General features: G+C 44.8%; 1 protein-coding gene across 4 annotated transcripts in view; it reads left to right on the forward strand.

Moving 5' to 3' along the window:
- Positions 1–5,090: 5,090 nt before the first annotated feature.
- Positions 5,091–14,293, forward strand: part of DPYD (dihydropyrimidine dehydrogenase) — a 355,916-nt gene continuing 346,713 nt past the window's right edge. For all 4 annotated transcript variants that reach the window (XM_030494219.1, XM_030494220.1, XM_030494224.1 and 1 more), the window contains exon 1: positions 5,091–5,192. In XM_030494219.1, coding sequence (XP_030350079.1) covers positions 5,154–5,192 — 39 coding nt within the window. In that variant the 5' untranslated portion in view covers positions 5,091–5,153. The remainder of the gene's footprint in view (positions 5,193–14,293) is intronic.

Below are 14,293 nucleotides of genomic sequence, written 5' to 3' on the forward strand. Positions count from 1 at the left end.
TTTGTCTACACATATCATCACTGGAGACTGGAGCGGGGGGGAAAACCAGACAGATTTTTCCATCCCCTAAAATATCCTGAAGAAACATTTGGTGGAATTTAAATAGGAAAACATTATGCTATGCCAGAAACAAGTTTTACTTTTTAATATTTCTTTGAATTGCACGATAGTAGTTATCAAAAGATGTTTGTGGTGTGAAAATATGTGGGTTCTTTTTGCTGAATTTTTTTTCCTCCAAGATGATCATGTTGAAACTTGTGGTTCTTGCTACATCTACAAAAAAAATCATGAAGCAGTTTAGGAGACAAGCTCTTGTTTACGCTGACACAGATGGCTGGAATAAATTAGTGGACTCACTAAAGAACAGTTCATTTTAGTTTGAAATGCATTTGGACACTTATCAAAACTCACATGGTGACCATTTTCTGTTATTTATTCATCTATTTGTGCTTTACAATTCCATGCCCAAAGGCTATGTCTGAGTAATGGTCAGAGTTTCGTCTTAATGGACTTTATCATTATGTATATCTCATTTGTACTCCTGTGCTGTGGCCTACCATGGGTTATCCTGTGTAGCTACTCTTTCTGGAGACTGGTGCAAACCCAATTGTAACCAAGCAGATTAGAAAGACAAGGTAAACTTCACTACTGTGAATGTTCTAAATCGAGCATTTTCCCTAAATCGGTGAAGAAGTGCATGAAGTTGTAACTATGTCCTTCAACATCAGTGCTGCTATTTAGAACCATAGAATCAACTAGGTTGGAAAAGACCTTCAAGATCATAAAGTCCAACCTTTACCCCAGGACTGCCAAGTCCACCACTAAACCATGTCAATTTGGGAGAGGTAGTGAGAGCAAAGCTTCCCAAATTAACTCTTACATTCCAATCCCCCTGGACTGGATTAGGATAAGGAAGGGCAAAGCATGTCATTGTTACTCTATGGCTCTTCACTTATGGACCTTTCAGAAGCACAGTCTTCCTCACACTTCAAATTTTTCACGTGTATACACTTGTTTCCTCCTTCACTCCAGTGCAGTTAAGACATGGAACATGTGTCTTTGCAGTTGGTGAACCTGGCACTGTAATCAGTGGAGCTACTTCTTTCGACTTTAATAGTGATTTGCATTGTACTGGGAAAGTCACCACCATTACTACTGCAACTCCTAGAGTAAGGGAAGAAATCAACCTAACACCTGAAAAGCTGTCGAGAGCCTTCAGAAGTAGCTTCATTGAATTTTCTTGCTAATCTCATTTCGCTTGGACCTTTTGTATACTGGATATATCACCTTTACACTGTTACACTTGAGAGTTCACAAGCCAGACTGAGATGTCAGAAGCCACAAACAACTGAAATACACTGTCACGCTGAGGTGCTCAAAGGAAAAGAGCAACTTGGGTTCACTTCAGGAGTTCCTGAATCCCATGAATTTGACACATTAAGTTGCTTAAGTGTAATGGGTAATCTGGATTGCTAATTCAGATGTCAGGAGATGCTAGCTCTGAGACTGTAACCATCACTCTTCATCATATGCAATGACGGAGGAAGCTGGTCCTGGAATAAGAAGTATGTGATCAAAGGCTGCCCACCAGGTCCAAGTTACAACTACACGGCAAATTGAAGTCTGGAATGTCCTGTCTTTCTAGCACTTGAACTGATGTGAATTAGGGGCAGTTGTGAGGCAGAAGTGGGGACTTGCTTGTATGGAATGTCAGTACGCTAAGACCTTTATGCTCCCTAATACATCGCTGCCAGAATTTGAATGCTGAACTTTCAGAGTTTACAGTTTACCCTTTTAAACTTGCAGATTAACTACTGCAACTGCTGGCAGAGGAATCTTTTGTTTCAGATTGCAGGTTGTGTTTCTGCAACCATTTCAATTTGCAGGGCATGGCCTTGCTCGCTGCCTGTTGCCCTGCCCTGCCCTCCCAGCACAAGGCTGTTGCTGCTGTGGTGGCAGCGAGTGCCTGGAGGTTCTCAGAGAAAGTTCATGCGCGGCTATTTCTTTGGCATATGAGCAAATTTAACCTGAAGAGCACAAGGAACAAAAGGTTAATGGCAATTTTCAAAAACCTATAACTCAACCAAGACTCAACAACATTTCATGCCAGAAATGAAAGGTCTTTAGCATTACTGCTGTTTCTGCTGCTTTCAAAGCCCTGCTGAGGGGCTGGAGGGGTGGGGAGAGGTAGTTAAAAAAGAATAAAATCAGAGGCTTAGCACTTCTTCAGGGGGAAAAAAGCCCAAACTATATTTAGGCTAACACGTCTCTTATTAAAATTTCATTTAACTTCTGTTTTAGAAAAGTGGGAATACTTGTATTGTGATGAATGTTGTGCATGTGTCCCTATTTGTGCTCATTTATTTCCTGAAACAAACTTCAGCTGTACAGATGCTCAGTGCTGATAAGAGCAGTATTTGCCACAGCTGAGAATCCAGAGATCAGAAGGGTGATCCCTCCCAGGCTGCTGGGGGAAGCTAGCAAACTGCAGCAGGCTGACACAGACTGGCTGGCTGCCACGGTTTACAGACAGTAAGTTGATCCTCGGGAGAAATGTCTGGAAGGGGAAATAAGAGAAGCCCCCTTTATCTAGAAACACAAACTGGGAGGTTTTCAACCATAAGGGTATGGTTGAATCCCATTCTCTGACCTGTACTTACTGGAAGAGTAAGTCCTGCTTAATTCAGAAGGGAAATTGCTACTTCTATGAAATTTAAATGGTGTTACTATTTACTGGTTCCACATGGCAAAAATCCTACAGGTGGCAGGTTCGTTTGGCTTGGTAGATAACACGGGGGTAACCAACAATTTATAACTTGCAGAGCAAAGGAGAAGATGTGTGTGATGACACTTTTGAAAAAGTAGAGGTTTGGCCCTTAGTGCCAGGGGTTAGTGGTGGCCTTGGCAGTGCTGGGGTAAAGGTTGAACTTGATGAGCTTAAAGGTCTTTTCCAAACCAAGTGATTTTATGATTCCTCAAAAGGCTGTTACCTGTAATAGCTTAAAACCAGGCAGGACACAATGAAACTGAAGAGTCCAGTGGCTGCTGCTAGTCTCTTCCAATGTAGCTGCTCCTCTAGAACAAATGGATGCAAACTGGAGATGGCTGGACACAAAGTAGTTTATTACTTCATATACATGGAAATATTCCTTGTGCAAATGACTTATGGGCCTAATGCACTTGTATAGCAAATATACACCTGCAGGTCTGGAGCACACACACCTAAACTCCCCAGCTAGCATCAGAGACCACTGAGGTGCTCAGCAATGTCAATGCTAGTGAAATGAACTGATGACTCTTGGATTTGTAGGAAATAAGCACTAGCAATGCAAGGAATCCTGCTTCTGATTGTCCTGCCTACACTTCAACTGCTTTGCATGGGTGATTGTAATCAGCAAGAATTGTTATGCAATAGTGCTGAAGCAGGGACTTGAGAAAATACAGCTCTCACTTGAGGCACGAAAAGACCACAATCTTCTTTCTCCACATTACCAGGGAAACAATCTCCACTGGACACCTGGAAAAAAAGTGCTCATTTACAGAGAGGGGAAGAAATAAAATACTTACAAAGCAAGGAAAATTTTCCCTTCTATTCCGTAAAAGGTATTCTCTCTGGAGACAGGAAAGGAAGAGAAAAGCCAAACCCCATTCTCCACTGCATCCAAATCAATGTCAGAAGTGACTTATACTTTTTCAGGCTTTTTATAAAGCAAAGAAGAGTGGCAAGTCCCCCATCCCTTTTTAAATGCTTTTTAAGCTGTAATAAAGAAGGGAGAATGAAAGCTAACTGGATAAAGTGAGTGCTGTAAAGAGCACGTTGAAGACGAGATCTGAGAACCCAAGAAGTTGTCTGGCATGCAAATAGGAAAGTCAAAAATTGGTCATTATTAAACCTCCTCTATTGTGAAATGAGGAGAAAAGCTCTCATGTTTTGGGGGGTCATGCATGTGGCTACTTGAAAGTGCTGTCTAGAAATCGATGTTATGGTGTTTGCTGTTCTTTAAGATAGAACTTCTAGGTAAGTTGCAGTCAAAATGTTTATTTTGGTGACACCACAAATATTGTGTCTATGGAATCAGACAACTGCAATGTTCAGGAGGAGAGAGACTTACGAGAGCCCAGAGGCTGTGTGACCTGCCCTGCTTGCCTCTGTGGTACTCCCTATGCAGGACAGCTTCTGAGGGGGGGGGATTCTCTTGAGGAGATGCAGGGGAGGGATGGCTCAGGCTCGATGTCCCTGTGGGCAGCAGGGTGAAGGTTCGACGAGAGCCTGGGCTGGTAACACTGGGAAGGTGTCTGTGTAGAACCACAGAATCAACCAGGTTGTAAAAGACCTTTAAGCTCATCAAGTTCAACCGTTGCCCAGCACTGCCAAGGCTACCACTAACCTATGGCACTGAGGCCCTAGGCTATACGGTGTGTGAACTCTTACAGGGACGGTGACTCCATCACTGCCCTGAGCACCCTCTGGGGAAGGAATTGCCCCTCATCTCCATCTAAACCCGCCCTGGTGCAGCTTGAGGCCATTTCCTCTTATCCCATCCCTTGTTCCTTAGGAGCAGAGACTGACCCCACCTCACTGCAACCTCCTGTCAGGCAGTTGTAGAGAGCGATAAGGTCCCCCCTGAGCCTTCTCTTCTCCAGACTAAACCCCCCAGGTCCCTCAGCCGTTCCTCATCACACTTGTGCTCCAGGCCCTGCACCAGCTCCGTTGTGAAACCAGGGTGAGGTTCAGCCCTCTCCCTACTTCCACTGTGAGGCAAGGGGGGGGCGATGGCGGCGGAGGCTGTGCTGTGCATGTGCACCGAGCTGGGGCTACGGCGAGCCACGGGGGCGCGGCCGGGCCGCGGACATCCGCCCTTTGGGCAGCGGCAGCCGAGCCCCATCCTCTCCCCTCCGTGCCCGCTGCCGGCCGCGGCGGGCTTGTGGGGAAGCGCCGCCTCCCTCCCCAGTGCCGAGCTGGGAGCGCTCCGGCCCCCTCGCCCCGCCGGACACCCCCTGACCCGGCGCGGCTCTGCCCGGCCCCGGCCCGGCGCGGCTCTACCCGCCCACTTGGGCGTTGCTGTCCGGGTTGTCGGCTCCGCCTCCTCCCGCGCTCTGCTCCACTCCGGGGCTGCGGGGAGCCGGGGGAAGGCGGTGGCGTTGCGGACACCATGGCTCGTGTGCTGAGCCGGGACACGGTGGACATTGAGGTACCCACTCGCCCTGCCGGGACTTGTGCAGCTGTCGATAGCGGGGAGGGGGCTCTGTCTGCCGGCGAGCGGCGGAGGCCGGGCCGGGAGCACCGGCAAAGTTTGGCCGCGTTAGGAAGTGCCTCGCCGCTGTTGCCGCTGCGCACCGCCATGCCGGGGCAGCCGCAGCCCGTGTCGGGGGTACTGGGGCACCGCTGTGGCTCTGGCCCCGGCCGGGTGAGGGGTCGCCGCCCGGCGCCTTCCCCTTCCCTGCCCTCCCCGCCCAGGGCTGGGGCTGGGTCTGGGCGAGCCCCATTGCCGCGGTGCGGGAGGGCTGGGGCAGGGTTCCTGTGGGGAAGGGCTACCCCGGGGGCCGTGGCGGCTTCATGGGCCCCAACCCGCTGGTCTGGGTCCTCTCACAGCCTCAGGGGTGTGCAGGCCCTCGGCTGCTCCCTGTCCTGCCACGGGCCATGCACCGCACCGTGTTCCTGGCAGGAAAACAGGGTCTTTGGCTGCTGAACGGGGTGGCAGGAGGAGCACCCCTGCTGCAAGTGGCTTCCATACCTAACAGTGGGTTTTGCACGGTGTTCTTTGCTACAGGTCGGGTTGGGAGCTGGGAAGTAGGGTCTGGATATGGCCTGGTGTAAGGTGGTGGGGTCCTGGTGGCGGGTGCCAGGTTGCATGGTTGGGACTCAAAAGTTAGCTTTCTCCCACCCTTCGCAGGACCTTGTACTTGGCTATGAGCTTCAGTTCTTTCAGAGAGTCGACTAAAAACACAATGATGATAAGCTAAATTGTAGTTTGACAGTCTCGTTCCAGCCTGACACAACTTTTTGCTGTGGTATCCCTTGGAAGTTTAAAATAATTAGGTTTAGGTTTACTGCAGCTCATTGAGGCATACTATGCACATGTGCACAGCAGCAGCTTGAATACACCTCTAGATCACTTGTGACTGAACTTTATTATGAGTTCTCATATTGATTTGTTTTGTGTCCAGTGCATTTCCTAACTGATCTGCTGCTCCAACCACGACAAACACCCAGAAATGCTCTCACAGGTACTCTGTTAAAATGGGAATGTGGAATGGATTGGAAGAATGAACTATCGTAAGTCTTCCTGGCAGTTAGGGAGGCACTGTGGTACGAAATCAGTCCTGTCTGTCTGTTACCAGCTCAGTGTTTCCAGAGCAGCCAATCTGGGGTTTTTCTGCATGTGCTGAAGTTCATTTTTCTATTACTCAAGTTTGATTTTAGCAGTGAAGTCTTTCTGAGTACTTCCCTCCAATTTTTAATGCAAAATATTGCTGGGATTCCATTGTTGTGCGTTTCTGGATATGTGTGACTCGGATTCAAAGAACAGTATGTTATTGTGGGACCACGTGTTGCTGATAGTATGCAGCATTATGTGATTTAGAAGAGTAACTGATGGATTCTGAAAAAGGCTAATATTTACTTTGCTCTCAGGTTGAAAATAGAAACTTTGGTCCGTATCTCCCTGTGGTTTTGTTTTCAGCACCCATTGAAATTAGTAAGGAAATCAAGGCAGACCTCTTCTAACCAAATGTATTGTCCTTTCCCCAGCTGCTCGTATAAATTTAGTCACTGTATGATTTGTCTCCCTGATGACTATATCAATAATTACGGATAGTCTAATTGCAGTGCTCTTTGCTGGGTTTTGGGTTTGTTTTTTCCCTGCATGGGACTTTTTTGGGGGGGAAAACGAGTCTATTTTCAATAAAGCAAGTATTTTATCTTTTTATTTGAAGTAGAAGAGTGCATTTTAGCTGAGCTGTTGTATTATATCTATATAATTGTAGATAAATATTCTCAGAAATGTGGTTTTTGAGTGGAGAAGTCTGTCAACATGAGCAATAGCAGCAGAACTTGAATATTTTGGTCACTTTCTTGGCTATGGTATGAAACCTGAATGAAATATTTCATGAACTCAATGATCAGCCTCTTAAACATGGTTCATATAATGAAAATATTAAATATGACCTTTGGAGTCTTGGTCCTACTTTATCATTTATTTAGATAGTTAAGGCTGGATGAGAAGACTGATGTTGGTTAAAGGGGAGACAATCTGAGCTAGAAGTAGCTAAACTCACAGCCAGTTCTCCAAGTTATTTAAACAATTAAAAGTCCCAGAAGCTGTCCTTGAGGAATCTTGTCCTCCCTTGGTTGGCTTAGCCAGCAGCTTCAGCTCCTGAGCAACTCTTCTGGCCTAACTCAAGAAGTTGAAGAAGTTCCACAGATAATCTTGTCCTAAAAGTCTGCTTTCCAAATGGTGGAAGACAAGGAGGGTTGTGATTCAAATCCAGGGTCTTCTCCAAAAAATGTTAGTGTTAAACTGCCCCAAAACCCAAACCAAAAACTAAACTACAGCCAAAATACCTCCTTAAAACCCAAACAAAACAAAGAAACCCCCGCACTAACCACCAACCCCCCAAAACCCAAACGCTGCCTTTGTTTAAATGTGGTCAACTCTGTCAAAACGTGCTGCAAGTATTCTTTGGGTGCAGAAACAACGCTCTGTACAACTGCCTGACAGGAGGTTGTAGTGAGGTGGGGTCGGTCTCTGCTCCCAAGGAACAAGGGATGGGACAAGAGGAAACGGCCTCAAGCTGCACCAGGGGAGGTTCAGATGGAGCTGAGGAACAATTCCCTCCCAAGAGGGTGCTCAGGCATTGGAACAGGCTGCCCAGGGCAGTGCTGGAGTCACCGTCCCTGCAAGTGTTCACACCCCGTGTAGCCGAGGCCTCAGCGCCATGGGTTAGTGGTGGCCTTGGCAGTGCTGGGGAACGGTTGGACTTGATGAGCTTAAAGGTCTTTACCAACCCAGGTGATTCTGTGTTTCTGTGATTCTAAACTCTAAGCAAAAGGAAAGAAAGAGCGTTTCAAAATAGCTCCAGGTGAAAGTACTTGTGTGGATGATGCAAAGACTTGTCTTGGTTTTTTGTTTTATTGCATCTGTAGATCTTTATAACAAATACTGAAATTATGGTCTGAGGGCAGCATTCCATTTCTAACTTGTAATGTGGAACTGTGTTAGATGCACATTCAAACTCCAGATAGTGTTTACAGGCTTCATACATACCTTTCCCAATGATACTCTGGGGAACCAAGTTCCTTTTTTCCCCTTTTTTTAGCTGATTCCCTACTATCACTGTGTGGAAACCATACATACTTATATCTGTTGGAAACTTCAGGGTTCTTTAAAGGGTTAAAGTTGTCAGATCAAGTACTCTGAAATTAATGAATGGCAAAACTGTGAAGTACTGAGTAAATCTTAGTTTATTGTGTTGATGCAGGCTGACACAACCTTGAATGACATTATTTACTGTTCTCTGTGTTTTCCAGACTGCATTTCTCTGCAGTCCCTCTAATCATTTCATTTGGTGATGGATACTTTGGTATTTCAGTTTGATATTTTGGCATTTTTTTGGGGGGTGGATACTTACTAACTCATTGCCATCCCGTCTATAGCTAGCAAGAGCAGGTCTCTCGGTGTCTCTTGTGAGGGCTTCTAAGCTGAGCAGAGATGCTTTGCCACACTGTCACAAACCTGAAACATAGTCAGTGAACTAACACACGCCCTGAACATAACTTAGTGTGAAACAGCATAATCGTTCTTACAGTAGGAAGAGAGTATGTTGGCATTTCACAGATCTAACCTTACCTCTGAATCATCTCCTGCATATGTTTAAAGGGGAGTTGGGTGTTGGTGAATGGGTAATTCCTGGCTGGGCCAGCAGCTGTGTGCCTAGCATGCTGTTAGAGCTGCTTCCAGATTGTAGCACTGATGCCTGACTTGTGAGGATAAAAGGAATGGTGTGAAGGGCTAGATCCATGTTCTGAAATACTGGAATTACCCGGGTAAATCTGTGGTGCTTTCCGTACAATATAATGAATATCATCACTGTAACTTTGTCAAGCTCTCTCTTCATTTGGCTTTAGAAAGTATCTTAAATCACATCTTTTTGTTTGAAAAGCTATACTAAAATTAGTCCATGTAGCTCTATTTGATGTTCCTTTAGAAAGCTAACATTTCTTGTGCTCCTTGTGCACTGTACTCTTATTTCTGTGGTGGTGTATCAATAAGCTGCTGTTGCCTATTGTGGACAAGCTTTACAAGCTACACTAATTTCAGGGTGAAGAGGAGTGTTTCTTAAGGGCCGGGCTGTGCCCATTGTGTGCCGAGTACCCCAGTGCATAGCAGGCATGTGTGCGTTGATTTTGAGTTTCTTCAGCAGCAAGATACACATTGCTCTCTGAAGGCTGCTAATGAAGGTGGAATGAAGTTATAGCCTGTTAGAGCAGGTCACCAAGCAGCCGGTTCCAGGGTCAGGTGGTGGGAAATGAGCCTTCTTTGTGCCATGCTTCTTGCTGCATGTAAGGGCCACCTGGGAAGTGCCTCTAAGCCTCAAAGAAGATTTATTGTACAACCTGTAGTCCCCATACTGCTTAAAGCAGCAGGTTTGGTAGCAGTGAGGGTTCTTCATCAGGTTCTGTGATCACTCATTGGAACAGGCTGCCCAGGGCAGGGCTGGAGTCACCAAATCTGGAAGTGTTCACACACCATGTAGACGAGGCCTCAGTGCCATGGGTTAGTGGTGGCCTTGGCAATGCTGGGGAATGGTTGGACTGGATGGTCTTGAAGGTCTTTTCCAACCCAGCTGATTGCATGATTCTATTCTATGATTCATTCCCTGGGATATATAGCTGGTGGGTGCTAGAAAGCATTGGCTGTGCCATGAGGTTGAGCAAGTTTTGCTTGTCAGGTTTATTCTTCTCCCGGTACAAATGGGACTAGAACAGTGAAGACTGCAGGTAGCAAAGGTAGTTGCCTTGAAGGCATGTCTGGGAGCTGAGCTCAGTGCCCTCTAAAGTGGGAAGCAGGGCGAGGACTGAAAAATAAAGAATACTGTAAAAACACAGCAAATTCCCAGTAAGAGAGCAGGGAATCCTACTAGTCAGCATGGCTTGCAAAACTGATGATCAGATGGATGTTCCAGACTGATGGCTGTGTCTTCCTCGGGTCATTTGAGGAGCAATCAGTGAGGAAACAGAGCTTCCTGTTTGCCTGCTTTTGTTTAATGAATTTCTCAAGCTCTTTTACTGTTTTATAGTGTTTTTATTGTAGTAAACACTTAGCTGAGTGGAACAGCAATTGTGGCATGGTTACTAAGACCTTGTGGAAGATTATAGACCACAATTAGATCAAACATTTTATCTTGGATGGTGTACGTGCAAGTCCTGTTGATGCTCAAAGAGTTATTATGGTCTTGCCTCCACTGCTGATAGTCTGCTAAACTGGAACACTGAAATTCAGTCAAGTCCTTCAAAATAATGATATTGGGGGAAAAAACCTAAGAAGATCTACTCGTGTGCTTGTCGTTTTCCTTTGACCTTTGAGTTTTAATGTTACTCATGAATTCAACTCCCATTTCCCCTCACATTTTAAAAATTCTACTCTTTTTCTAAGAAGGTCTTTAAAATAAGACCTGCTACTCCCATCTTTTCTCGTGGCTGGGTCTTAGGAGTTGTCACTGCTGTTAGCTCTGAAAACAAGAAGGAACTGAAATTCATTTTCCTTTTAATTATGTAAATGGATTTCATGCTGGTTTCATGTTGTAGCCTGGACTTTAATTTTATTCTTTCTTCTGCTTAACATTACATCTTTTAAGAGAATAAAACTGCATGTTGAACTAGGAAGCTGAGATCTGGAAGGCGTATCCTGTAATGATCCTGTAAGCGATCCTGTAAGGCAAGATTTTGCCCATCAGATGTGACAAGAATGCAGTGATGCAGGGCAGGCTTTTGAGATGCATTTGAAAGGTTTTAGCAGCAGGGCAGAACCTGCAGTGTTTTCAGTGCAGCTGAGTGGTGGGGCTGTGTCTGGTGGACTGGGATTTGCTTGGGCCCAAGGTTACATAGTGTTCTCTATACTACCAGCATGGTAGGATATACCTGCTACGCGCATGGTGCGGTCTGTGCTACCCAAAGGCACGCACTGCTGCTTTTCAAACGGACACTTTATAAAAATCTGCTCTCCATCCTCTCCTGTACCATTTTTCCAGTGTCAGGAGCATGACCCAGGGAGCACAAACATAGCTGACACTGTGTTGGGAACACGCTCCTTAAAATATTGAGGCAAGCTGAAATGCTTGGTGGCTGCACACAAGCTGGATTCAGTGTGTCCTGTTTGTTCTGGCTATGCTAACCCTTTGACAGCACAGAGTTCAAATCAAAACCTGCTTTCTCTCCCTCCCTGGTTGCCTGGCAACCTCCTTCCTCTTATTAGCATATGATTTCTATTCCTTTTTTTATTTATCAGTACAGTGTTACACACTCTGCTCCCTGCCCTGCGTTGTCGCCTTTGAGAAGAGCAGAATTTGTGCCTTTATATGAGTGTGTGATTTGGCAAAGAAATCAGACATTTGGGATTAGGAAACCTTTGGCCATAAATGGCTTTATCAGAAGCTCAGAGGGTGGTGTTTGTGTGGGCATGTTATTTAAAGTCTTTTCATCTTCATTTGCTGTCATTTGTATACCAAGGGCAGAATTCTTCTCGAAGATCAGCACAACGTAGATCTCTGGCGTCTTTACATGTGCAGAGCATCAGTTTGTGAAATGTGCCAGCAGAGATTGGATACACAGATCTTGGTGGGCATTTTGTCATCTCGGCGTGTATGCAGTTCAAACACAATGCCATAATTCAAAATGTAAATATAACAAAATCAGATCTATTCAGGTCAAATTCGGACTGGGAAGGAAGCAGGTAAAGAAGTATGTGAGGGAAATGAACTGAATGTTCTGGGCTTCTTATTTCTAATAAGCATTATAATAAGAGCAACAACATTTTGCCTTCAAGTTGGCTGTATTTCTTTGATGAAATAAGAGGTGATTCAGACTGGGTCTGAAGTTTGACTTTAAATTTTTCTGCTCATAGACAACTGTAAGAAATACCCGAATCTTTGTTGTTGCAGATGGCAAAGAACATAGGATTCACGTGGGCAAGCTTCTTTAAATATCCTGAGAAAAAATCAACAGCCACACCAAAAATTAGAAGACACAGTAAGAATGAAATGCCAAAGCAAGTACGTTTGAGGACTGTTTAGATCAAGATGTGTATAGGAATTTTTTCTTAATACTATCCAAAATCATAAGCTATTACCCAGTTAAATCGCAGTAGAATCCCCATTCTCAGCCCAGATTGACACTAAACTTTTCCTTGCATGCAGGAAGAATGCAAGAATCTCTTTGTGAAGCAATTCTGATACGTACTTTGTCCCTCAGACATCACTGCATAACCTTCCCTAACTGCTTTACTACAGAAGAGGGGTTTATTCCCCTTGGAAATGTATCATCTGGATGACTAGCCTGTCTGTGTCAAACGCATGAGTGTATTTGTGAAGGGCTTAGGGTCAGTGGAGGTTCCACATTAAGGAGTGGTAGGCCTTAGCCAAAGGCATCAGATGTTTTAATTCCCTCAGATACGAGTGTATGAGCACACATTGTGAGTGGTGAGAGGTGACTTACTCCATCTGATAGCTGTAGAATGTCAACCTTAGTTGCTTAGACTGGGGATGGGGAGAAATACACCCATACCTCTGTGTAATCTCAGAACAAATAACCTCCTTTTTCAACATCCTCGTTTTCTTATGCTGTGACTGAGTTGGGCAACTTCACTTCTGACCTCTGCCGAAATACTTTGGCCTTCTTATGAAACATCTGATCTCTTTACCATGTTCAGAGATGCCTCACTAAGCCGACGTGGGGTTTTGAATGGGTTTAGGTCTTACAGAGACGTCACCATTTGAAATTAGGGCAAGCCCACCTACACAAGTATTTTGGTTTTACTAATGCTTCCTCTATTTATACATATAACTTCAGAAAGTTTTATTAGGATGCAAATATTAGTATGTGTGATGTTGGTGTTTTATTTGTAAATTGAAAGTGATGAACACAATGAAGTTCTTGAAATGCCAAACCTTTCATGTGTGCTCAAGCCAAAGTTCACTTTTATTTTCGGTGTGACATTTGCCGCCTGAAGTGTTACAAGTGACTTGACCTTAAAATTACGTTGATTTTAGTTCATTGAAATGGTTGGCCTTTCCAGTTCAACTTGACACCAGCAGTGCAGATGGGACAAGGCAGACATGCTTGCCTGTGACTTCATGTGAAAGCCAATTAAAAACATAGCTAGGTGATGAATCTAAATATTTCCAGTTAGATGGGATGGTAGGCATCAGTTAAAGGCAATCATGGTGCATCCTGACATTTTAATTTCAGGTTCAAAACCAATTATAGATGTAATTAAAAAGAGTAGTGTCCAGGCAGCCGAACTGTCTGATTTACATGTCTTGCTGGTGTTTGCAGGTTGTTTTTAATACAGGTACCTGTGCACACGACTTGGAGAATGTAGAAATGAGTGAAAAAATGGAAAGCTGCTCTGAAAGTTCAATGTTAGTTAATCTCTTCTTCCTAATGATATGCTTCTGTCAAATATTAGTCTTATGCACAATGTCATTAGGTTTATATTTTTTGTGGAGATTAGATTCTGTGTCATTTTCAGATAGGTTGTGTGGTACCTAGGTTATTTATTAACATACTGCTGTACGCTTTCCTTGGGTCTTCGTTGTGTTTTTGTTAGCTGGGCTCTGAGAGGCCTTATTTCAATTGAAGCTGCCTCTTTTGGCATGAGCTGTGCTCGCCAGGGTGTTCTTGGTCAACAGAACATTTGACCAACTCGGAGGGAATGAAGAATGCTGCTGCGCAGGAAATTTGGGCTACTGTTTCTCAAGATGGAGATGTTTGATTGTGCTGTGTGTTCTGCCCAGCCTTGAGAGAGCTCCTCATATTGCCCAGCTGCAGCTCCATTAGTTGATAGAGGAATGATAATATTGTGCTCTGAAGGGAGCTCTTTGCAGCCTTGAGATGAAAAGACACAAGGAAGGACACGTCCTTCTGAGTGATGAGAAATAGACTAAGAAATATGTGGAGGGGTTTAGCGGGAAGGAGAAACAGAACAGGCACTGCAAAGAACAAGCAAGCAAACTAGATGATCTTAAGGTCCTTTCCACCCCTTAACCATTCTATGATTCTGTTGCTGAATTTAAC

The sequence above is a fragment of the Strigops habroptila genome, chromosome 8 (assembly GCF_004027225.2).
Source record: "Strigops habroptila isolate Jane chromosome 8, bStrHab1.2.pri, whole genome shotgun sequence".
Lineage (NCBI taxonomy): Eukaryota > Metazoa > Chordata > Aves > Psittaciformes > Psittacidae > Strigops > Strigops habroptila.